This window comes from Globicephala melas, chromosome 5 (genome assembly GCF_963455315.2).
Source record: "Globicephala melas chromosome 5, mGloMel1.2, whole genome shotgun sequence".
Classification (NCBI taxonomy): Eukaryota; Metazoa; Chordata; class Mammalia; order Artiodactyla; family Delphinidae; genus Globicephala; species Globicephala melas.
The window spans coordinates 51,987,839-52,014,382 of NC_083318.1; the positions used below are offsets into that span (position 1 = coordinate 51,987,839).

Sequence of the window (26,544 nt, forward strand, 5' to 3'; positions counted from 1 at the left end):
TGAGAGACTTTCCAAAACTGTGGGACGCATTTTTACCTGAGCTGCCGCATTGCCTCGAGTAGCTTCATGCTTCAGCCACATGAAGACGTCTCCGTCTTCTTTGGTTTGTACCTTGAGAATTTCATCATCTTTTAGTCTAATTGTCTCAACGTATGCCTAAAAGGGAAGGAAGGAAGAAAAGAAGGAGGGAAGGAAGGGAGGGAGGGAGGAAAGGAGGGGAGAAGAAGGGAGAATGAAAATATCCAGATGGTATGGGCATGCAAGACATGACATTATTCCTAACGCAGCAACTGCTCAAGTACAAACTGTATGACTAATTGAAATATGAGGTGTGTCCACAGAGCCCTGAGATCAAATTCTTTTTTAAATGAACGGATCACACGTCCTATATCTAGATGGGTATTTTTGTTCCTATCCAAGTGTTTTCCTTGGGAGGACAAAATTGATTCCACTTCCTCTTCCGTCGCTCAAGCTAGTTCAGAAGTCCACCTCTGTGCTGCTGATTGCAGAGCCAGAGTACACGGCATCCCAAAAAGTAAATCAATATTTTCTAAGTATAACCTTATTATTTTTTTATTCGAAAGCATCATTATCCTGCATGACTCAACCCTTTTCATTTAGCAGGCTCAGCCTCCGGTATCTTTCGGCTATTTCAAAATGAAATCTACACTGAAAAGAAGAGGGTATATTAACTCCGAGGATGTGAACGAGAACGTGCCAGAGGCTCTAAAGAGGAACCCAAGGGAAAGTCCACAAAACGCTTTGAATTTGCACACAGCCTCCCAGGTATCTGCCTCCTTTGAAGAAAATAAGACTCATTTTTATGTCTAAATTGTGGCTGTTTATCCAAAAACTGGCCTTGTTGTTTGACAGTCTCCCCTTCTATATGATGAACGCTATCTAACGGTACCAGGAGCGCCTGGGAAGGGCTTCAAGGCCACAAGCAGATGGTGAAAAAAATGGATCTGGATGTGTTGGGGAAGAAGCCTTAGAGGACAAGGAGCCAGGCCTGATTTCCCTTCTGACCCTTTCTGTTTGTCAGTGAAGAAAATGACTTAGATTCACAAGCACTAGCCTGTAGCCCATTCCTGAGAGGGTCACCCAGCCCATGTGGAGCCAAAGGTACCTCTCAGGGGCAGTAGCGGGCAGGCTTGGGGACAGAGCTAGGAACCCAGTGGTATCAATTCCTGCTGGAGGTCTAACCTTGAGACGCCTCCCAGCAAACAGCAACAATTGGAATAAGGATGCCCACCACCTTTGACTGAAACCAAGTATGTGCGGGGTGTTTAACAAATGTTTTTCTTACTTAATCCTCACAGCAGGGCTGTGGCCCAAATATCGGTGTCTTCAATTTATTTGTAAAGAAACTGAAGCTCAGAAGGTGAGACCATGAACTCAAGGTCACACTGTAGAGCTAGCCCTGGACGCCAGGTTAGTCTGACTCCAAAGACAGGCTCTGATGGGCTCCCCCATGATGTCGCCCTCTAGCGGGAAGGCCCTGGAATCCTGGGCTGAAGCTCAGGCTGCCAGAACAATAGAATTCTCAGCTAGAAGTTTTTCGTTCAACCGGAGAGTTTGGGTGTTTTGATTTGGGGTTAATTTCCTTCTTTTCCTTATTTTGTTTCTTCCTCCTTAACTTTGTCATGGGACTTGAATGAAACACAGAACACATGAAGCCAGAGTTTCTATCCTGCAAGGATTTATACTCTTTGGTGTTTCTCCTACTCTCTGGCCGTGGTAATATCATAATCACCAGCAAGAACTGCGTGTGGTGACCAATTGCTTGGCCCAGAATGACTCACTGAATCTTTGCAATCTTACAAGACAGTCACCATCAATATCCCCATTTCACAGATGTGGAAACTGAGGCCCAGAAAGGTTAAGTAACTTACCTACGTTCTTCAAACTTTGGAATCAAACCCAGGCTGGCTGGCTGTGGGGCCCATAGTCCTCACCTAGCTGCACCACCCTGTGAATGACTCATGCATCTGGGAGAAGCAGATGGGGGCTGTTTCATTGTCTCCCCTTATACATAAGGAACTCCATCTAACAGTGTCGTGAGAGGGGTCTTGGCAAAGGCCATGTTTGCAGGGGACCTGGGCAACCATGCATCACTCTGAAGAAGGAACTCTTTTGTCTTTTATATCATTGTCTCCTGACCTAGCCCCTTCCCGCTTCCCTGGGTAGTACCGCTGAGCTTTGCAGTAGAGCAGGGCCATTAAGAGCACAACTTTTCACATCAGACCCAGTGGACATGAATTTTAACTCACCACTAACTACCTGTGGGCCTTGGGCCACTGACTTTATTTATTTGAGCCTTAGTTTCTATATCCATAAAAATGAAGCTTAGAGTGGTATCTGCTACATCAAAAGCACTCCACCTATTAGCCATTATTTTTTATAGTGTGAAGAGTTAGTAACATCCAGGTTCAAATCTAGGCTCCACTACTCATTTGCTGTGTGACTTTGGGCAAGTTCTTTGGCTTCCCTGAGTCTCAGTTGCCCCATCTGTATAATGGGAACAATACTTGTACTGACCTCATAGAGTTGCATGAGAGTTAAATGAGATTGTTTGTGAAGATCTTAGCAGAGCATCTGGCATATGGGAAGCTCTCAGGAATGGTAACTCGTCATTTTTTAGGTCTTTAGTTCATTCTATCATGTAAAGAGCTGATAGCAGTTTAGAATGTTAGCCCTCCTATTGGTATTTGCAGTTTTGTACAGCTCAAAGCCTTACATTAGGGGGATGAAGATCTATCTAAGAGAATTCGGTGCTTTTGAAGATGGAAGGGATTTGAGGAGGGAGTTCTGGGGCTGGAAACATTTGAGAGCGTCCACATTGTGTGCTGAGGTCCACTCAACACACATCATATGATTAATTTATACATGCTATAAACTATGTGAGGTGCAGACAGTCATGGCAGTGTTTACAGGTGAAAAAGCTGTGCAGAGACAGACAAGTGAGTGGGATTATCCAAGATTTTATACCCGGTGAATGCAGACCTGGGACCTGAACCAGGCAAACTGGCCCTGGAGCCACACCACAGCTGCCTGCCACACCTGGGCCGGTGGTTGTGTCTTCACAGCTCTGGGGTCCCCTGAGTGGCATCCAGCACTGGTCAGCGCCACACGTCCCAGGCCTTCCGTGAAAGCCAACCATCTACAAAGACATCTGATGAAGGAACAACCCCTAAAAGGGAGCGGTGTTGGGTTGTTCATCATCAAACATTTTGAGACCAGGGAATGATGCCTCACATGGGAAAGTGACCAATCCCAGAAGAAGCTTTGGTGTGGAGAAGAGACGGTGGGGACCATGGTGGGGGGCAGAGCTGGGGAGAAGCTGACAGGACTCAGAGTCCCAGACTGACCAGTTCTGGAATCTTCTGTGCCTTCCCGGGGAGCTGGATTGTTTTTGTTGCTGTGTTGTAAAATCAACGTCTCTAGAATGAGCAGTTCATAGCCTATACGGTAGGGTTAAAACCGGCTGACCAGGTTAGAGGAGGTCCAATGTCCAGAGACTCTACAGTCCTCAGATGCCCCTGGATCCAGTGTCAGAGAAGGCATCACACTGTCCTACAGACACTGACTCTTCATACGCTTTACTTCCTTTCTCTCCGCTCAGCCTATAGGCTGCAAGGGCAGTGTTCACATCATATCAGCTGTCTGCAATCAATCACAGGAAAGGCAGGATGGAGCACAGAGCAGGGAGGGAGTAGGGAGGGTGAAGGATGTGGTGGAATTTGGACCTGGAGAGAAAAGGCTGTCAGCAACCCCCCATTTTCTGGAGCGCCTGCATTCTCTGAAGTCGTGAACTATAACACTCCAGCCAGTGTTCCTGGGAACTCAGGAGCAGGGCAGTTTCAGAGCCTACACTTAAACCACTCCTTCCTTCAGGGCCTGTAGACACCACCATGAGGAACCTGCCTCTTAGGGTGTTTAAAATCAGCTATAGGGCTTCCCTGGTGGCGCAGTGGTTGAGAGTCCGCCTGCCGATGCAGGGGACATGGGTTCGTGCCCCGGTCCGGGAAGATCCCACATGCCGCGGAGCGGCTAAGCCCGTGAGCCATGGCCGCTGAGCCTGTGCATCCGGAGCCTGTGCTCAGCAATGGGAGAGGCCACAACAGTGAGAGGCCCGTGTACCGCAAAAAAAAAAAAAAAAAAATCAGCTTGGCTCCCAGTGTGGGGGTGTAAGTTTTCTTTGTTGAAATTTAACATTTTAGGGATTTTAAAGTAAGAATGGAGGAATATCAGGTGTAATGATGGAGAGACAGGGAAGCAAGTACCCAAGATTCCCCAAACGGGGTGCTCCTCATACAAAGGCAGTGCTGAATGCAAGAGGGGCAGAGTTGAAAGCACCGGTTGCATCAAAAAGCACCAGAGAATCAACGGGACGTGATCGCTTCGTGTTCATCACTGGATACACGGCCCTCTCGTGCTGTCCACCATCCCATCAGTAAACGGTGAGTGCCAACTACATGTCAAGCACAGGGCTGGGCACTGGGGTCACCGACGTGAACAGACAAGGTGCCTGTCTCGGGGAGCTCACAGTCTACTGGGAGACCTGTTCACAGCACCCGTCATAGAGCAATGGCAGGGATGTGCCCGGGTGCCCGGGTGTGTAGCAAAGGGAAGATTCAAGCAGGTGGTGGTGTCTGAGCCCAGCATCCTAGTAGGAGTGGGGGGTCAGGAGGCAGGAAAAGCGGGGTGGGAGTGGAGAAAGCAAACCAGGCAGAGGAGATTGAGCAGGGCCAGGAATTGTGGACAGCATGGTGTGACCAAAAGCTTGGCATTGCCAGGGTGGGCAGGCCAAACATGGAATTGCTGAGAGCTGAGGTTGGGGAAGCAGAGAGAAACCAGATCAAGGAACATCTCCCATGCCAAGTGATGAGCTGGACTCAGGGCTTCCGGGTCAGTACTTCTCAACGCTGACTGCACGTTACGCCCATCTGAGGAGCTATTTAAATATACACATGCACATAGACATATATACGCCTATTATATGCCTGGACCCTCCCTCTGTCACTTCAATAAGACTGTGGGTGGAGCCTGTGCAGAGGTATTTTCTGAGTGCCCACGTGATTCTGATGTGCAGTCAGGTTGAGAACCTCCACTGCTGACAGCCGTCTTTGGCTTCCGTGGGAAGAAAATGGGAAGGGACAAGTCTGGCAACAGAAAGGCCAGTTAGGAGGTGAATTCATTTGCCAGGACTCTGCCGTAACAAAACGCCACGGACTGCAGGGCTTAAACCATACAAATTAATTTTCTCACACTTCTGGAGGCTGGAAGTCCAAGATCAAGATGCTGGCAGGTTTAGTTTCTTCTGAGGCCCCTCTCCTTAGCTTGTGTCCTCACGTGGCTGTCCCCCTGTTTCATCTACGTCCCAATCTCCTCTTCTTGTAAGAACACCAGTCATACTGGAGTAGGGCCACTAATGACCGCATTTAACTTAATCCTCTCTTCAAAGGTCCTAGCTCCAAATGCAGTGTCCCATTCTGAGGTACTGGGGGTGAGGGCTTCAACATATGAATGTAGGGATCAATTCATTCCATAACTCAGAGTAGAACAGGAGGCTGTCAGAGTCACTCAGGGGAGAGATGATGGAGAGCTGCATGTAACGCTGTTGGGGATTAGAGCTGGTAGGATGATGGGCAGATCAAAGGTGACTCCTCCGTTGCTGGCATGGACAACGGTGCCATTGGTTGAGGTGTCTGTGGGGAATAGAGAGGAGGAGGTGGTGTGTTCCCTTTGTGGTATGTTACGATTGCAGATGGGGGTTTTAAGAAAGACCTCAGCCTGAGAATAAGATGTGCATGTCATCCGTATGTGGAGGGCAGTTGAAACCAGGGATGCTGATGAGACCCCCTGCCCTCTAGAAGGTGTAGACAGAGAAGGCTGAGGACCAAACCTTTCAGAAGAGCAAACTCTGAGATGCGAAGAGAATGAAAGGAATCCATTTGTGATTCAGCCACAAAAACAAAACAAAAATAAAAAAAAAAACCCCTATCATCTTCTTTCTCTTGAACCTGAAGCAGAGTCCCCCTAAATCATAAAGAAGTGACATGAAGCAAGATTATGAATAAAGAAGATAAAGTTGATGGGAACCACGAGTTACATAAAAGAGAAAATGAAACAAGAATCAAGAAAGAAGTTACTGACGGATCCTTGGTTTGTTAATTAGGGGTCTGGCTTTCCACATCTCCTCATTTGTTATGTGCTGCTGGTGAATTAATAGATCTCTCAACAAAAGGACATTTCAATCAATGTATGACACCTGCTTAAATTCTCAAGAAACCATTAATTACACATTCTTAAGAAAATGAGCTATGACACAACTCTTCTAACTGTATAATTCCTATCTATGATTCTGGATCACACGACTTTCCAGCTGCAGGATGGATCTTCTCTATTCATCTGCTCTGGTTCTGACCAATTAAACATTTTCTTTCATAATCATAACACTTCATGGGCCAAATCTTCAAAAGAAAAGGAGCTTGTTAGCAACATACCATCTCCCCTTGCTAAGTTATGCTGAATTAGAATTCCTAAAAGTATAATATATACATACAGGGCTTTATGAACACATTCAGGCTTAGCAGAACAATGGCAATATTATTTTGTGGCTTGATTTTGTTTGAATGTGTTTTCAGAAGAATTCTTTAAAAAAAAAGCCTTTATCAATTAATAAATAAATTCCTGTCAAACTGAGGTCAGATTTTGCACACAGCCTATATATGCTGAGAGAATACAGATGACAATGATAAGAGTGTGTACGTTTATTCAGAAGAAATCATTATTTTCTAAAAGAATTAGAATGTCTACACAGACAGCCTTTGGGCATTTTATAGCTTGATTCGTGTTTAATGTTCACTGACAACATGTATCTTTGAGTCATTTATTTCATAACTGTACAGTGGCCACTGTAGATTTCTTTTCCAGAAACCATTCATTTCCAATGATCAAAGCACAAGTTTCCTCCACTGGGGGTTTCTGACTGCAATACAGGAGCAGCACAGGGAAGAGTGAACGGTCTGGTTCCCAGTTAGCTGCTCTGCCTAAAATTCCACAATCCTGCTATCCATCCAGACTCACCAAGCATAAGGGAGAAAATTAAGGGTTTATGGCCTAAACCAGGGCCAAATCTGACCATGCAGTAACCTCCTGTCTATGGCGGCACAAACCCAGGCACCCCATCGGTTTATATATTGTCTTCGGCAGAGTTGAGCGGTTGCAATAGTGACTGTGAAAGCAGAGCCTAAGATATTTACTGTCTGGTCTTTTGCAGAAAAACATCGCCACCTCCTGGTACCGACTACTTGCACTTAACTCAACTACCTCAACTGCTGTGACCATCAAAACATCTTAAAACCATTCCGAAGAAAGAGATACAGAAAAATACATGCCAAGAAGCCAACCACGTCATAGTCTACTCCTGCTGGATGCAAATTACATCATCTAAAGGCAGCTTTCTTTTTATTCTTACGCTGTCACCTTTATACACCCTTTTATTCATGGTCCCCCAAACAAACCATCAGTTGGTCCAATGTAACATGTTGTTTTCTGGGCAGATGTGAACCACTGATTTCTTTGCCTAGTGAGTCAATAAGACGTGGGAACCTGCAAAATTAGGGGCTGGAGTTAGTGCCCTTCTTCCAGTCCTTAATCCAGGATGGGGCAGAATCTTCAAACATCGCCTGCTGTCCATCACCTGTGAGCACTGAGGCTCATGTGATGGGCAGACGCTTCTCAAGGTGTCCGGCAGTGGGAACACAGCTAGGGATGGAGCGTCTTCGTTATGGAGACCTCGCTTGCTGGTGACGTATTGAGGAGCCCTTGGCTTACTGCCCTCGCTTAATTTGACTAACATCTCCAGACCCCACCACTTCCACGTGGTTTTGGAACAAAGACAAAATGCCTGTGTTTCTGGTACACATTTTTTTCAAAATCAAAATCTGTCCAGGGCCGTTATCTACCCTCCCCATACCGGTCCTCTCACTCATGAAAACCTTTTCACACTTTTCACGCATAGATATAGGATGGTCCTTGCATTCAGCCTGAGAACACACTGAGGAAATATGAATTGGAGAATGCAAGAAAGCTTTTCTCTCCATTGGATTATGCCTGTACTCTACAGGCCAGCGAATAAACCAGCCACAGGTGCAGACGCTTAATAAAACTGTTCAGGAAGCTCTAGTAAGCAGGGCCATAACCGTTTCCACCCACTTCTGCCTCGTACCTGATCTCCTTGTAGCGTGTGCTGGTCAAGGGGTGTCTTGGTGGCAATGTTGCTGTAGTAGGCGTAGGACAACTCCCAGTCCAGGGGGTAGTGATCAATACCCTGGTAGTGTTTGTACCCAAGGTTCATCGAAGACAGCCTCTCACTGCCCTGGCCTCCAACCAAACTATACAACATGCCCTGTTAAGAAGAAATGGACAGTGTTCACAAGATTATAGAAAAGGGTCATAAAATCCTCAACATAGAAAGGTCATCTGGCCTCACCTCTACATATGAGCCTAGTCATTCCAGAAACCAGTTAACATGCCTTTTTTTTTTTTTTGCAGTACACGGCCCTCTCGCTGTTGTGGCCTCTCCCATTTACAGGCTCCGGACGCACAGGCCCAGCGGCCATGGCTCACGGGCCCAGCCGCTCCGCGGCATGTGGGATCTTCCCGGACCAGGGCACGAACCTGTGTCCCCTGCTTCGGCAGGCGGACTCTTAACCACTGTGCCACCAGGGAAGCCCCTAACATGCCTTTTTTAAAAACGTTAGAAAAGAAGACCCAAGAGCTTTCTAATGGCTATCTGTCCTTCTCAATGTCTAACAGCTGAAAATTCCTTTGTCCTTTTCTCAGTAAAGATTGGGAGTCCTCCCCTGACTTATCTCACAGCATCTCTTTGTGTATCTGACAACTGTTCTAAGGACCTTGGTCCACTTCAGCTATGTCACCTTAGATCAGATGATCTGAATAGTGGGCCACGTCCCAACCTCACACTCTCAGAACGCTAGTGTTGGGAAGGGTCTTTAGAGATCGACTGGTCCAACCATCTCATTTCAGAGTTGAGGAAACAGAGGCTCAGCAAGTTGAAGTCATATGTCCTTGGTCAACCAGCTATTTTGTGCCAGAGATGGGGCCAGAACCTTCTACCCTCTTCCACCTCCGTGGGGACTGTCTCGGGGACTTGGGAAAGCATGCCATCAACCATGAGCTTCTACAGCCAGAGACACACACAAAGAAGGCAAGTGAAAGGAACACAGAGCCACCTGGGAAGGTCTGAACAGTCTGAGTCTCTTCAGATCCAGGATGAACAATCCCATGAGCACAAACAAAACACTAAAAGTGACCAGGGACCGTTTAGCAGCACTTCTAAAAATGCGATTCCAAATCTTAGGCAAGTTGCATAATAAATTTGGATTCAATACCACAAAACCGTCTAGTATGACATTTATTTTAATGACAGGAGGCTGGATGTGACAATACTTTGCTTAGAGGTCCAAATGATTTCACTTAGCTAAAACGTCGTACGGGATGCTGGACCCACAGCCAGGATAGTTACAAGAATTGGGTAAGAGGCACCTGTTCTTGAATGACTGGGATTCTGGTAAGCCTTGCCCAAACTATTCCTTAGACAGTATACCAATCATATCCCCTGCTGTGTCTAGAAATGGATAAAGTGCCCTTTTTCACTCACTGACGGCGGGAGATCCTGTATTTAACACAGCCTTAGGCTGTTTTTCTTGAGTGTAAAGTTTTTTTTTGTTTGTTTGTTTTTTTTGCAGTACGTGGGCCTCTCACTGTTGTGGCCTCTCCCGTTGCGGAGCACAGGCTCCGGACGTGCAGGCTCAGCGGCCATGGCTCACGGGCCCAGCCGCTCCGCGGCATGTGGGATCTTCCCGGACTGGGGCACGAACCCGTGTCCCCTGCATCAGCAGGCGGACTCTCAACAACTGCACCACCAGGGAAGCCCAGAGTGTAAAGTTTTTAAAGGACCCCAGGGAAAATGAACATGCCCAGTTCCACCCGGGGCATGAGAGCCTTACTCTGCAAATATAAGGCAGGTAACTGACATTCCTGGAGCCTGTGAAATACTCTACCTGCAGCTGATCCCGAGGTACATTTAATCCAGTTTCATAAAAGACTGCGAGGTAGTAGGATGCTTTATGGTATCCACAGCAGCTGGCATCCATCAGAAAGGGGACGACAGAGCTAATTTGGTGAAGACCATCAACAATGGAAAGTCTCTTTACAGCCTTCTCGAATATCCGCCCACCAATTTCTAATACGGATTCACTTTGGTTCCTCAGCACTGTAAATAACACAATTCACAGAACACACAATTAACTACCATGGGGTCGACAAAATAAGTGGGAACAGCCAACTAAATCACCTGAGTTATTAATCTGGTTGGTCCTGCAGTGACTTGATATATACCAGCTTCTGGGGAGGTAAATCAAACCCGTTGCGGGTGTCATTCTGTAAACAGCTTTTCCTTTGGCACTAAATGACAGCCTAGTATCCTGGAGGAAAGGATGTGCCTTCTATAGCTGAGAGAGCGCCTCAAGAGAGTAATTTACCCAGCGTAACTCACCACCAAGTCAGGACCACCATAACTGCCAGAGAGATTTTTTTTTTCCCTCTAAGACTCTGAAGGAGGGTGTGTTTTATCTCAGGAATAGTTCCTAGGTGCTGCTGTAAAAAGTTGAGCACAAGAACCTTTCTTATCATCTTTTGCTTCTGGTTTTCCTGGTGGGTTTCTAAATACAATAAAAAGAATGAGTCAACTTTTACTGAGGGCCTATAAAATGCCAAATACTGGGTTGAGTGTCTTATGCAAATTATGTCATGTAATCCAAACATAGTTTAAGAGGTAAGTACTATTATTGGTGTCCTCGTTTTTCAGATGAGGAGACTGAAGCCTGGATAAGTCGACTAACTTGTCCGAAGTTACCAAAGCTGGCAAACGGCTGAGCCAAGCTTAGAATCCAGCTTGGTAGGTCACAAAAGCAAGATCCCTACTCACTCTGCTCCACCTACCTCCTGATTGACCGGCAGCCAGTTGTCTTAATAGGTACCTTGCCACCATGGGTAGAGACCTCTTTTACGCAACTGCGTTAAGCTATGATACTTCCTTTTACCTAATTCTCCCATAAATTGTTAAACTCTTAAGTCCAAATGGGCAAGTTTTATGGTCCTATAATCTGTTACAGTCTTTTAAAGTCCGTCTACATTATTCATCTCTCGTTTTATTAATTCAGCCAATGAACGTTTACAATTTTATTCTGTGCATCTAGTAGGTCTATGTTACAAACAGCTATATAGGATTGCATAGGTACAATTTCCATTTAAAAGATGTGGTCCATTTATTTAAAACTAAAATTTTCTCCTCCCTAAGAATTATACTCAACATTTTTCTTTGATTTTCTTCATTCCATCCCAAATTAAAATGTTACTAACAACTTCCAGGAGGCAACAAGAGACTCACTCTATCAGCGCTCCATCAGGGAATGAACAGAGATGAGTTTCCAATGCGGGAAAACTCTCAGTGAGAGGATTTGAGATTGAATTTAAGGGCAGTTCCTCAGCAGAGGTTGATGCCTCTTCCGAGGCATCAACGCAGAAGCCAGTGGGATCCACGGATGAAATTGTGAAACCCAGACCATTGGTTATGAGCTAATGCCTATCCCTTTGGGCACACGGGCAGGCTGGCTGCCCCTGGTAGGGGGGCACATGCCTTCACTTGCTGAGCTGTGGCAAAGGAGCCCACCTACCCCCTCGCCCAGAGCTAAGGCAGTCCCATCTCCTGGCTCCTGGAAGCCCACACCTTCGCCCTCTCCAGGCTTCTGAGAGGCAGCAGCTTGGATCTACTGTTACTTACTCTCCATCCCAAGAGGTAGGTGCTAAAAACAACACCTTAACTAAACACATGGAGTTTGCTCCTCTGTTTTGTTTTTAAGCCCTAAAGAAATACCTGCTTGTTGTAAAAAAAAAAAAAACAAATCAAATAATATAGATTTGTATAAAACAAAAACAGAAGTCCTCTCTCTCCCAAACCTTCTTTAATAGTGAAGATAAACTGTTGAAAGCTTGGTGTATATAATTCCAGACTTTTCTTTGGCATAGACAATAATTCATTACACCTCTATCTGCCTATATACATATACATTTTCTTTCCAAAAAGCCCCTATAGGTTTGGACTCTCAACTTTTTTCCCTTATGAGTGCAATTTTTTATCAAACTATATTTTGATATATATATCAAAATATATATATATTGATATATTTGATTTACAATATTGTGTTAGTTTCAGGTGTAGAGCAAAATGACTCATATATACATATTCTTTTTCAGATTCTTTTCCTTTATAGGTTATTACAAGATATTGAGTATAGTTCCCTATTCTAGACAGTAAATCGTTGTTGTTTGTCAACTTTCTTTTTTAAATTAACCACATACCACGAATACCTGTCCACAGCAGTCAGAAGCTCATTCTTCCTAAAGTTTCAATAGCATTGCATTCTATAGCAGTGCCGTTCTTCCAACCGGTTCTCTATTTTTAGACTTGGGTTGCTTCCACTGCTTTTGCTATAACCAGCAACACAGCAATGAACATCCTCGAGCACTTCCCTCTGCTCATCTGTTGGGATGTATCTGAATAATCACCCTCTTTTCCACCAGGAGGCCGGGGATCTCCTTTTGGATTCTCCCTTTGCATAGCTGAGAGAAAAATTCCATCTTACCCAACCATTAGACAGGATAAGAACCTTCTCCGCTAGATTTGGTGTGTACTGCAGTACTCAGACGGAGTTGCAAAGTAAATCCTACTCCTACTTATTCATATATTTACTTTTAAATACATACTCATCTCCGATACCCCTCTGTGCACACTCTGAGCAAAGCAACATTAACAGTTTGTTAACGATTCATTCCAGCCTTACCTGCTCTGCCACATTCATCTTGCTGTGCAGTAGAAGCTAACACAACATTGTAAAGCAACTACACTACAATAAAAAATAATTTCAAAAAAAGAGCCATTTCACACGAAAAATAAAATAAAATAGGCATTAAAAATATCTAATATGATGAGCTTTGCCTGAGTACCCACAGACATGGGCTTTGGGGGCTCAGAGGAGAAAAGAGCCTCCAAGCCAAATGGAGGTCCAAATGAAACACTTGCCCTGCTGACCTCTGGCACAGAATCCCAGCAATCATTACTGTGATCGCCCAGGTAGGAGGGCGATCCTTTACAAAGTTCAAATCCTTAGCAAACACACAAAAACACTTTGCAGACTGAAACAGAGGCAGGTTGAAAAACCTTCATTATTTCTTTTACCTATTAAAATTCTTAACTCCCCCCAGACATTACCAATCAGTATTTTCTCTGCAAGAGAATCTAGACAATTTTCTGCACTAGTGAGTATAATAATAAAATAATAATGCTTCTAAAGGAAAACCACTCATTTTGCACATTCTTTAAAGTCTGAATTCCAAATGTGGCACAACATCAAAGCTCTGATGTCACTGGTGGTATTGTAAAACTGGCGATTTAAAAATCCATTTAATGAAACTGTTAATTTCACCCAACTGGTTTAGCATATGCATTTTTTCTAGTAGATCTATAACTAAAAAACATGCCTTATTTATGGAGATTAATGGAGTAATGAAAACCAAACCAACAAAATAGAAGTAGGAGCCATTTTCCCATTTTTCTTTCTTCCTACACCAGAAGCTAAGGAAACAAAGGCACCACCACCATTAACTCTTAATCTCCCCGAGTAGCACAGTGTTGTTTATTTTGCTCTTTTTTCCTTTTTCCAGCAATACCACAAGGTCACCATTTGTGCGCTCATCATTGGTTTTTGTTTGTTTGTTTTGTTTTTTTTTTTAATTTTTGGCTGCATTGGGTTTTCGTTGCTGAGAGCGGGCTTTCTCTAGTTGCGGCGAGCGGTGGCTACTCTTCGCTGTGGTGTGCGAGCTTCTCATTGTGGTGGCTTCTTTTGTTGTGGAGCACGGGCTCTAGGCGCACAGGCTTCAGTAGTTGTGGCACGCAGGCTCAGTAGTTGTGGTGCACAGGCTTAGTTGCTCCGCCGCATGTGGGATCTTCCCGGACCAGGGCTCGAACCTGTGTGCCCTGCATTGGCAGGCGGATTCTTAACCACTGCGCCACCAGGGAAGCCCACACTCATCATTAAAAGAGGCAAAAAGCAGAAAATGAGAAGGTAGTCACCTACTGAAGGAACCAGAGCTGCCTCTGATGGAGAATTTGGGAGAAGAAAGGCAGACTTATTCCTTATGAGGGGAATGAGACAACAACAGGAAAGTTATTTTTAGTTTCAAGCTTCCAAAAGGTGTAATGCATCCAGGGAAGAAGTTTGAAAAGGGAAAAAAATGTGAAAGGAGAAAATATCATTTACCCAGAAAAGGAAAGATCTTCACCAAGTTTACTGATTTAAAAAAACAGCACATCCTTCATTTGCATTCTCATTTGATGAGCTCCACTGGGTTCCCGAGACTCAAAGAAGTGGCTTATTTCTCTCTCAAAAGTAAACTACTTGTACTTTTCTGTCCTGTGCACATTGTCTGGTTTTATACATGTAACTTCCCTCCCTCCCTCCCCCTCACCCCCTCCCTCCTTCCCTCTCCCTCTTTCTCTCTCTCTGTGGATTTTTTTAAAAAACTATAAAGATGCTTTCTTGAATTAAAAAAAAAAAGATAAAGGTCCTTTAATGAACAACAGTGAACATAGCTCTTAAAGGACACAGGATCCTGGCGTTACTAAATAACCCCATTGTGTTTCTACCATTTCCATGCTCTGCGTTTTAGTCTCCAAATAAACATGGCAATTGTTGGCAGAAATAAGAAGAGTTAGAAATGTGGTATAGACACACAATGGAATATTATTCAACCTTAAAGAGGAAGGAGATTCTGACAGATGCTATAACATGGATGAACCTTGAAGACCTTACACTAAGTGAGATAAGCCAGTCGTGCAAAGACAAATACTGTATGATTGCAGTCATATCAGGTATCTAGAAGAGTCAAGTTCATAGACACAGAAAGTAGAATGGTGGTCACTAGGGACTGGGGGTGGGGGCAGGGTGGGGAGTTGTGGTTTAATGAGTACAGAGTTTCAGTTTTGCAAGATAAGAAAGTTCTAGAATCTGTTGTGCAACAATGTGAACGTACTTAATGCTACTGAAGGGTACACCTAAAAATGGTGATGATGGAGAATTTTAAATTATATGCATTTTACCACAAATTTTTTTTTAAAATTACAGTCCTTAAAGAGGGAGGGTGTAAATATCTGGGGATTCTCTTTTGCAGTAGAAAAATAGAGCTCAGTCTTTTGGGAACAACTAGAAGGTGGTGAGCACTCCTGAACTCACTGGGCAGAATGCAGAGGACACTCCTACTGGTTGTAAGCTTCCGACTCTGCACTCCCTGCACCGTTCTCATGGCTCCTTTGAAGTACGTCGTTGGCTCAGAGGGAGAGCAGATGATCCATCTAAAATCACACAGTGTCAGGGGAAAACGCTGCCGTCTGAAGCGTGCACGTGCAGCAGCCTGGCAGTAGAGTTGGCTGTACATGTGAGGAGAGGCTGCCAAGAAAGGGGTGAGTCTGTCGCAAAGAACCAGAAATTACAGGCCATTGTCTCATGCTGTCATATATATATTTTTTAATGCCAGGAAAAAATAATTCCACCAATTAATTCCCTTTGTGGGAGCTGACGTTTTTCTTTGCATTTAACCTAAGTCACTCTCATTCAAAACATGGCCCCATCTTTGTCCTATCCTGGGCCACTTGGTCAATACTTGTCTAGTGAATGAATGAATGGAAGGTTGTGATACGAGTGACTTAAGTTACTCACACGGTTTCATTCCTTATCTCTGTTACTGCACCTACTCGGTTCCTACAGCAAGAATTCTAAGCAGCCAACATCTGATCCTTGAGTCCGTTCTTGTAGCTTATCTCAGATACAAGAAATGTAACATGATGAGGATGTTCTAGTAAAGTCTACTGGTCAACAGGACCAAACAGCTCAGGCCAGCAGCAGAAAACATGATGCAAACATAGTTCCTATTGACTAGAGTTGCCCAAAGCACTCCAAAGCCAGCTAGACACTCACAGCAGGATAAACTTGGATCAAAAGTTATGTGAGGAACCAGGAATAGATATATAGTCACACCAGTCTGACTACTCTTCTTTTTATAGGAGACCAGAGTAAAGATATGTAAATAATGTAATTTTTTTTTGTCCCTCAATTTACAAAATCAAATTTTCTGCACTTCTCTCAGGATTGTTAGAAACTGGGCACAATGTCTGACACCAATCTCTCTCCAGGGTTAACCACAGAGATTATCTAGTTAACTATGATGGCCCCAAGCAAGGGCAGTGTGCCAGGTAGAGATGAATTTTAATGGGTGTAAGCCCTACCCCTGCAGGAGGCCCCCAGTCCCTATGGATGGGACAACGTGAACTAGAAAAATAGGGGGTGAAGGTAGAATGGGAGCCTGAGGTTTGCCTACCCTGCCTACCCTCCCTCCCCACCTGCTTCTGGGCCCCAGGAAATGGCAGGGAGAGGCGGAATGCAGGTGGCTGCATGCCCAGGGAGATAGGGGCCCCTCCGGGTATGCTCCCTGGCGCTGATCTAAGCTGACTTGGCACCAGAAGGACCTGACCGGCTGCTTGGGCACGAGCAGTGGGCCCTAAAGTGGCAAATCCGGCTCTGTGCCCCCTCTCCCCCCAGGCATGGGCCCCGGAAGCCTGACCAAGGGCAGCTGGACGCGTGTCTGTGCTGCAGTGTGACGATTCCCCAGCACTGCGGCCCATCAAGTGTCAAGGTTTGGGGGCTCATGATCTGGGTTAATTAGCTCCCTTTCTAGGCCTCCACAGATAATAATATCATTCTGCCTTCTTTAAAAGAAACTTCTGAGCAGTAAAGATAACACAAAAACATTCTTTACTGAGAGTATTTGCTTGAAAAAGAATGTTTTGTGAAAATGATTCACTCCTTTTCCTAATCAGTAAAACTATATTTAAATACATCTGAAATCTCATAAAGTCAGTTTTGGGGTGATGTGGTCTTCGCCCGTTTAGCCTACACTTTCCAACATGCATCGCCTGTCTCGGGGCAGTTCCACCACCTCCCAGAAGACCCACGAAAACCCAGCAATTGTAGTAACACTGGTAGTAATAGTGTAATACTATTGCCTGGTAGTAATAGTGTAACACTTACACAGCAGTGATTCTCCACCGGGGGCGATTTGACCTCCCTGGCGACACTTGGCAATATCTGGAGACAATTTTTTTTTTTTTTTTTTTTGAGGTACGCGGGCCTCTCACTGTTGTGGCCTGTCCTGTTGCGGAGCACAGGCTCCGGACGCGCAAGGCTCAGCGGCCACGGCTCACGGGCCCAGCCACTCTGCAGCATGTGGGATCTTCCCGGACCGGGGCACAAACCCGTGTCCCCTGCATCGGCAGGCGGACTCTTAACCACTGTACCACCAGGGAAGCCCTGGAGACATTTTTAGTTGTCACCCTTGGGTGGAGGTTTATGGGAGGGGACAGAGTGCTGCTGGTATCTAGTGGGTAGAGAGCAGAAATGCAGCTAAACATCCTACAATACACAGGACAGATCCTCCACAACAACGAATTATCCAAAATGTCAGTAGTGCCAAGATTGAGAAACGCTGTTTACATAGAGTTTACTAAGTGCCCATACTCTTCTAAGTGTCAATTCCTTAACCCAACACTACAAGAGAGGGACTATTGTCATCCCCGTTTTGCGGATGAGGAAACTGAGGCTCAGTGAAATGAAGTGGCTTGCCCAAGATCACACAGCTAGTAAGTGCTAAGTTAATATCAGAATCAGGTCACTTCGCTGCAGAGGCCATGCTGACACCTGACTCCACATGGCCTCCCTTTCCCAGATCCAGGCAGTGATGAAGTCCCTCAGAGTCAGCCCCTTATATCCTTTGGCTCCGTCTACATCACTCTGTCCCATTCAGGCCTCCATCCTCTCCTCCCTGGGCCATGCATTGGCCCCCCTGCTTCCAGCTCCACAGCACTCTAGTCTACCTCCCTCAGTCTCCCACTGCTGACAAGAGTGACCTCAAAAACCCAGATCTGATCACACCTCTAGCCTCTGCTTGAAACCCTTCAACAGGTCCCTGTCACCTACAAGGTAAAGCTCAAACTTGTCAGGATGGAGTCTGAGCTCTAGTAAGGAGCTCTCTCATGTTGTTGGTGGGAATGTAAATTGGTGCAGCCACTATGAGAACAGTATGGAGGGTCCTTAAAAACTAAAAGTAGAACTACCATATGGTCCTGCAACCCCACTCCTGGACATATATCTGGAGAAAACCATAATTCAAAAAGATACATGCACCCCAGTGTTCACTGCAGCACTACTTACAATAGCCAAGACATGGAAGCAACCTAAATGTCCATCGACAGATGAATGGATAAAGAAGATGTGGTATCTATACACGCTGGAATACTACTCAGCTATAAAAAAAGAACAAAATAATGCCGTTTGCAGCAACATGGATGGACCTAGAGATTATCATACTAAGTGAAGTAAGCCAGACAGAGAAAAACAAATATATGATATCACTTATATGTGGAATCTTAAAAAAAAGATACAAATGAACTTATTTACAAAACAGAAATAGACCCACAGACATAGAAAATAAACCTAGGGTTACCAAAGGGGAAAGGAAGGGGGTGGGATAAATTAGGAGTTTGGGATTAACATATACACACTACTATAAGTAAAATAGATAACCAACAAGGACCTACTATATAGCACAGGGAACTATATTCAATATCTTGTAATGAACTATAACAGAAAAGAATCTGAAAATATATATACATATATATAACTGAATCACTGTGCTGTATACCTGAAACTAACACAACATTGTAGATCAATTTTACTTCAATAAACAAATAATTTAAAAAAAAGAATAATCACTCTCCAGGCCTTCTCCAGCTTCCCAAATTCCTTGCACGTCATTAAAAATGACATGCTCTTCCCATCTCTCTGCCTCTACTCTGCCTGCAATACCTACCCCCACCTTGCTTATCTGGCAAACATCAATTGACCCTTCAAGAATCAATCCCAGTGTCACCTTCTCCAGGAAGCCTTCCTGGAGCCCCCTAGACTTCCAAGTAGAACTGACCACTCCCTTCTTTGTGCCTTTGCCAGTTACTCCCATAGCTTTTATTTTTAAAAATGCATTACCATTTTTCTTTGCTTTCAAGTCGGTCCCTCAAGGGCAGAGACCTTGTACTATTTTACTTACCTCTGAAGTCCAGCCAAGTAACTGAGCAGTCACTCAGCAAATATAAAATGAACCAAAGATGAAATATCTTGTATGGTTTGAATTCTTTCAAGATGGGGTGAGGGTGAATCACTATCTGCAAAGAGAGTCTATTCCACTGGACACTGCCATTTTTAGGAAGTTCTTATATGCAGCAGCAGTCAGTTTCTGCATTGCCTTGGTCCAAGGGTTTGGTCATATGCCCAGGAATACCGTGGGCTGCTGCTGACCGTTGAGATAGTTCTCATTACCCTCCTTCTCATTCCCTTCCCCAGGCTGAACACCTCCAGCTTCTCTTCTCTTCCTAACAGACACTGTTTCAAGATTCCTTGTAGTCTTACAGTATGTACTTAATTACTATGCAAACCTAAATCACAATGGACTTAAGCTGGACACATTTGCAAAATATACCCAGATTCCTGAGACGCTGCTTAAAATGTACTTCAAATCAAAGGTCTCAAGCTCAAGGGCCTGAGGGCCCGGGCAGGTAAGATCCATGACTGAAGTTGGCAGGAAGTGCTCAACCAGAGGCAGGAAGGGTTGTGGATGGACAGAGCCTGCCTGTCCCAACCACACACCTCTGGGATTGCTGCCACTCAGGAAAGGAGGCCCGGCGTCGCCAGATCTTTGGATCTTCTGAGAAACGCTAGAAATTTGCATTTTCATAGAAGTTTTTAGATCCCTGTAACTAATTTTTTTTAAATTGAAAACAGTGCGTATGCCAAAGTAGCCACACTTGGGGGCCAGCTCTGGCTGTCAGCTGCCTGTTTGTGGCCTCGGTTTTAAATAAAGAATTGCTCAAGTGATTCCTAAATTTAAGTTTTTGTATTTAGGGTTGAAAAGGTGCACAGATACATTGAGTGGTGGACACATTAAGGGCAGAATTTAAATTTGAAATTAAGCTAGAACACTAGGGTTAAAAATAACTTCAAGGCATAAATCACTAAAGAGGGTGAGGGAAAGCAGAAAAACAGGGACCCTCCTAACCAGCGTCCAAAGGCGAGCGAGGCACAGACTCAATTACCTGTCACCAAACCCATCTCCAGCAAGGCCTGGAACAAGCTTCGGTGCTTGGCTTTCAGCTCCTTCTCCCAGAGGAGGGCTCTGCATGTCGAGGGCCGCCCGTACCTGAGCTTCAGGTCCAGGTAGGAATTCCGGAGGTCGCCTACAGGAAAGGGAAGCACGGGATACCATTAGAGGGAAGCCTTGCCTCTCTAACTCCCTTCCTCTATGGGGAACTAGAAATAAGAGGTCAGACTTAGCATCACTGGATGTTGGTTTGGGTGCATCAGGGATTTGAAACTGGCTACGATGCCTCTGCCTCGAGGCCACAGATTCAAAGCCAAGTCCAAGGGAAATGTGCCAAAGTTGCTGATGGCTGTTGAATAATTCTACAGAATGAGCAGATGGCCTCGGACTGGTCCCCAGGAAGGCAATATCTAGGCCATTTTGTTGGCAGTGTGAGTCAACAAAGCACAGGGACCCCCCAGGGAGGAAAGGCAGTAGAAGATATTAGGAGAATCTTCCCAATGCCACCAAACAGATCAGCATGTAAGACCGGCCTTCTGACTCTGGGTATCTCTCCTGAAATTACATCAGCTATCAAAATCAGTTTCTTTCCTGTTTGGGATATTACTATTCCTATATATCTTCCCCTCTTCTGACTGCATCATATTTTCTGGGTGATTCAGCGGTGAGAGCAGCAGCTGGGAGACTAGTATAGCCTATTCTTAAATTAAATTGCAGAAGTGCTGCCTTTCTACACTTACCTATCACCATCTCTAATCACTTCCTGTGACCATTTTATGTGAACCCTATCAGAATGGGGTATGTTCAACATGTATCCATTCCTCCATGGTCTGAAATGGGAAGCTCGGCTCTGGAGATGTCGAGATTATTTAGGCAGGACTGAAATACTCAATATACTTTTGCTGATGGCAAAGGCCCCACAGGAATTTCTCTTCCAGAAAGAACATATGTGACTAACTCTAGTGCCACCATATCATGCAAGAAGATCTATAGCCAGAGAAATTTATAAATGCTGGAACATTGGAAGACAAGACGGGATGAGTTTTATAACAGATACAAACTCCGTATGAATGAAAGGATGTCTGCAAATACGGGCAGGCACGGAAGCAGTCTATTTGAAATTCACTCCTTCTGTTGAAAAGTTACCAATGTCTCCCAGAATGAGTCAATTTCAAAGATTTAAAAAATAAAACCCAGCCCCAAACAACAAAGCCATTGTTCAACATTTCTGAAGGCTTATATTCAGATATTAATGGTCCAAGACAAAAGTGCACCGATGGGGAAACATTTCTAATGATTAATTTATTTTCCAATTCATTTTTATTTTCTTAGACTGGCCTAAGATCCCATTATGGATGGGAATAATGCAATTTGAGGCTCAAAACACTCTCATTTATATTCTTAAACTAAATTACATCTAGTTGAAGCCACGAGGCAGGTTTGGGTTCTTGCTGGCTGTTGGTCTTGGTGGGATCTAGGTGGAAGGCACACTGTCATTTGCATCCATCTGGGGAGGTCATACTTGCCCCCATTGGTCAAGTCACATATGTTCTATTTCAACCCCCTTACGAAAGAAGCCAAGTGTGTTGCTACAAATGCCTGGAGCTAAAAATCGCTCTCCTGAAGTCAATACTTACATGCTTCTTGTCTCCTGTCCCCCTGCTGTACTGTGGATGTGTACACAGATACTATTTCTTGAACCTCTGCACACCTTTCATAATATAACTTGATATGTTCAGCAAGTTGCTTCTCAAGTAGGGGATTGAATATCTACAAGAAGGCAAGAAAACAGAATGAACAACAATTGTTATCAAACACCCATGGGTACCCATGAGGCTACGTTCAGGTGGATTTCCTTCTCCCATTGATAGCACCAGGTGGCTTGTTTGTACACAGATCATCTGCTTTGGATTCTCAAAGGAAGGGTGTTACTAGTAATTCAAGGACACGCCAGCTCTGACTGCTTCCCTCTAGCTTCTTTTCGTGGCATCTTCTCCTCTGCAGAGCTTCTTAAGTGTGAGGATTTCCCAGAGACCAGGCCTTCATCCTCTTCCCTTCCCCGCCGCTATGTGCTATCCCCAGAAAATGACATTCATCTCCCCTGAGTTCCCAAAGGACCTCAAGTCTACCAGTACTGCACCTGCTGCCTGGAAGCCTCCTCTCCTTGTCTTCTGTTTAGAAGGCTCCTACTCAACCTCCAAGAGCCAGATCTAAGGTCATCCCTTCAGGGCAGCCTCCCTAACAGCCTACCCCACCCTCATACATGTACCGATGCAGAGGACCGCACCTCGGCACTGCCAAACACAGTGCTCACACCTTTATTAAAGCATGTACCCCATTCTTTCATGACTTATCTGTTTAAGACCCAGGCAAGGAGCTCCTCAAGGTCAGAGACCTTATCTCAACTCAGTGGTTTTCAAAATACGGGTTATGACCCATTGGAGGGTTGTGAAATTAGTTCAGTGGTTTGTAACCAGCAGTGATTTTGTTTTTTATAGAGCAGAACACAAAATACCAGAGTACACTGAACATAGCAAGAAGCTGTACCGTTAGTAAAATTCTTATTTCAGCTTTGTGTTTTATATATATATATATATATATATATATGTATATATTATGTGTGTATGTATGTATATGTGCATTATATATGCTTACGTATGTACTGCTCATGCTATTAAATAGAGTTCTTATTGTGGACCACCTTCAAAAAAAAGTTTGAAAGCCACCACCTTAATTCATCTTGGATGCCTCAGCATCTTGCACAGAGCCTGGCACATAGTAGGTAGTTAATAAGTATTGGCTGCACATAGTAGGTGCTTAATAAGTATTGGCTGCACGTATGAATAAAAGAATTTCATTTTTTTCCTCTCATACAGGTATCTCAACAGGGGCTCTAAGATGACCTACGGGTGATAAGGTGCCCCATTTTTCCGAATTGACTTTGCCTAGTGACTCCTGCTTTTCCCAGAACAAATCCCACAAGGTCACAGGAATGAAAGAACGTTCCTTTTTTAGGTATCCGGTGATCTCCTTACCAAGGCACAAAAAGCAACCAGGGTGAAGCTTCCCTCATGGGGCAGCCCCCCTCTAATAGCCGCCAGCCCTGCTGGAGCTGGCCTGGAGACTCTGACAATTCCATTCCATTTGTGGGTGGGTTTTGGACTTGAGAATTCAGTGGTGACTACAGAGCCCTCTATGATCTCCACCACCGCAGCCCACCCACCCAGTGTGAGCCAAAGGCCCACGTTTCTGGAGAGGGCAGTAAGCAGAACCAAGAGTCCTATTTGCTGGACTGTCTCCTCTTTGATACTTTAAATAATAGCATATAAAAGAAGCTTTACCAAATAGCTAAGACTCTCTCCTTTCATTAGCTTAATCGCTGGATAAGCAACAGCCGGATAAAAATCGACTCTATAATTAAGCTACTAGTTATTAAAACAGAGGAAGTAAATGGTTTCCATTTTATGAGTACTAAATGAACCAAACGTTAACAAAAATCTATTATCACGTTTGCAGGGTGGAGGGGGAAGCCTCAATATTAATGATGTTTGGTGACAGAGCCGATGCGAGGCCCGGCTTAGATAAATCTTTTGTTTACACTGGACTGGTTCCACAGCCCTGAGCCACACGCCCATTACCCATAAGCATTCGAAAACTCCTTGGTCCCCTGGGCTCACCTGTGCAGGGTGCAGAGCATGGAGGCGATAGTACTTCAGGGGTCCAAAAAACCCTTCAATGCCGGCCACATACCTGCTCCCTCCAATAATGAAGTACCCAGCAGTGTCATTATAATGGAAATCCTCTCGGAAGCTAGAGAAGAACAAAGGGTTAAAAGAGTTCTGGGTTTGAACAGATTTTTTTTTTTTTAAAGACTCTTTCTCCTTGACTTAAAACTCCAAATTTCTGCAAACCCTTCACTCTAGTTCTAGAAGATGAGACCATGGTGGGGTCAGGCAGACTTGGGCTTGGATCCCAACCCTGCTATTTACCAGCTGTGTGACTTTGGACCAGTTGCTTAACCTCTCTGAGACTGAGTCTTCTCATTAGTAAAATGATAATTCCTTTCTTACTGGATTGATAAGAGGTTTAAGTAAAGACGTACAGCACCTAGCAGCACCTGGCCCACCATAAGTACCTTTTTTTCCTTTTCATTTATTTTTTATTTGACTTTTTATTTTATATTGGAGTATAGTTGACTAACAATGTGGTGTTAGTTTCAGGTGTACAACAAAGTGATTCAGTTATACATATACATGTATCTATTCTTTTTCAAATTCTTCTCCCGGTTGTTACAGAATATTGAGCAGAGGTCCCTGTGTTATATAGTAAGTCCTTGTTGTTATCCATTTTAAAGATAGCAGTGTGTGCACGTCAATCTCAAACTCCCTAGCTACCTCCCTACCCTTCCCCTCTGGTAATCCTAAATTCCACCATAAGTACTTAATATGCACCACCTATTGATATTGGTGAAATTGTTTAGCATCATTGGAATTATTTGGAATTGCTGATTTTAATTGGAAGTATTTTGCTCTAAAAGGAAAAAAAGAAAACTTGTTGCATAGATAGAAGGTGGATGCGGAGGAAAATAAAAACATACCCTATTAGATAAGAACTGAGGTCAAATTCAGAGTTAGGAGAAGGAGGCCACAGCAAGGTCAAAGGGCTTGGCCAAAGATAAGCGGTCAGCACAGGTGATTTGTTGGAAGTCCACTTTGTCCTGAAAGACTTAAAGGATCAGGAAGGAAAATGGAGGGAAAAAATGGGTCAGCATGAATAAAATGCACAAGTTGTTCCTGGCAGCATTATTTACATCCACCAAAGACTGAAAAAGTTTAGGTGTCTGTCAGTGAGGACTGGTACCCACATCCATCCAATGGGCCCTGGACATCTATACAGCTTAAAAAAGGACAAAGGGCTCTGTGTACTGACCTGGAATAATCTCTAAAATACATTGTTCAGTGAAAAAATAAAAATGAAAGAGCAGAACAATAAATATATTTTTATCCAAGAAAGAGGAGAATGGATTTTTTTTTTTTTGTATTTGCATTAAAAAAAACTCTGGAGGTATATATAAGAAACTAATAAAAGTCTTTCCACATGGCATGGGGGTTAGGGGATGGAGTGGATGGAGGCAGAGCTGGAAGCAAGACATCTAACTGTAGACCTTTTCACATTGTTTTGGTTTTTTATACGATGCATTTATTACCTATTCAGAAAGTAAAATAGGAATGCGTGGACAAGGTGCCATCAGAGCATATGTGAACAGCAAGGGCAGATCAAGATAGGCATCAAGTGAGAAGCCAGGCAAAGACAAAAAGAGCCAGGGAGGGCAGAGGGCAGCAGAAGGGAAGAACACAGCATGTCAGGCAGGCCGCCAGGAGCCCGGCAGCCTCAAGAGCGATGGACCAGGGTGACACGGATGGGACAGAGCAGCCAGTGGTTGGGTCGGAGAAACCAGGCAACCGGGGGTCATCCCAGGAGAGAGGATGGGCTGTTAGGCAGAAACCCAACCCTGGGCAGGTGCTCCCGGCTGGAAGGAAGACAAAAAGGTGAAGAAATGGACACTCTGACAACAACAACCGATGGCGGCAAGAGGGAACACTTAGAAATCAGCTTTCTACAAAGGTAACTAACATGGAAAAGAAATGCTTTATTTCTTGCTATTTCTTTTTCTGGAATCTCAGGCTTGAAGGGCACTAAGGTGACGGTCTCTTCTCTTTTTTTTTTTTACGTGGGACCACAAAGTAATTATCTCTGAGAGCTGTGAATTGATTAAATTTTTCAAGACCTTCGAAAGATTTGAACATTCCAACTACCCTCATGAAGTATTACCCAGCACTCAGGGGACACAAAGCAATGCTTCTGCAGTAGAAGCTCTCATAATAGAACTCTGCTCAATCAACTCACCAGCTCACCTCACGGCTCATCCCTACAACACGCTGGATGCTTGCCAGCTGGAGGTTCCTCTCTGGAGGCTTCTTCTCATTTTTTTTTTTTTTTATTTGAAAAAAATGTTTTTTTAATTTTTGGCTGCACCGTCTGGCTTGTGGGATCTTAGTTCCTCGACCAGGGATCGAACCCGGGCCCCTTGCAGTGGCAGCACGGAGTCTTAACCACTGGACCGACAGGGAATTCCCTGTCTTCTCATTTTTAAATGGAGATAAAAATAGTACCTATCTACAGGGTTGTTGGGAA

The 26,544-nt window shown here is 44.4% G+C and overlaps 1 protein-coding gene across 4 annotated transcripts in view; it reads right to left on the reverse strand.

The window, feature by feature from the left end:
- Nucleotides 1–26,544, reverse strand: part of SEL1L3 (SEL1L family member 3) — a 97,108-nt gene that overhangs the window by 37,512 nt on the left and 33,052 nt on the right. For all 4 annotated transcript variants that reach the window (XR_009563983.2, XR_009563982.2, XR_009563981.2 and 1 more), the window contains exons 7-12: nt 24,027–24,159; nt 21,987–22,119; nt 20,345–20,485; nt 10,092–10,303; nt 8,234–8,413; nt 37–156 (exon numbers count right to left, since the gene is read on the reverse strand). Coding sequence is in view for 1 of the 4 variants with exons in the window: in XM_030832220.3 (XP_030688080.1) it covers nt 37–156; nt 8,234–8,413; nt 10,092–10,303; nt 20,345–20,485; nt 21,987–22,119; nt 24,027–24,159 (919 nt within the window). In the remaining 3 variants the exon portion in view is untranslated. The remainder of the gene's footprint in view (nt 1–36; nt 157–8,233; nt 8,414–10,091; nt 10,304–20,344; nt 20,486–21,986; nt 22,120–24,026; nt 24,160–26,544) is intronic.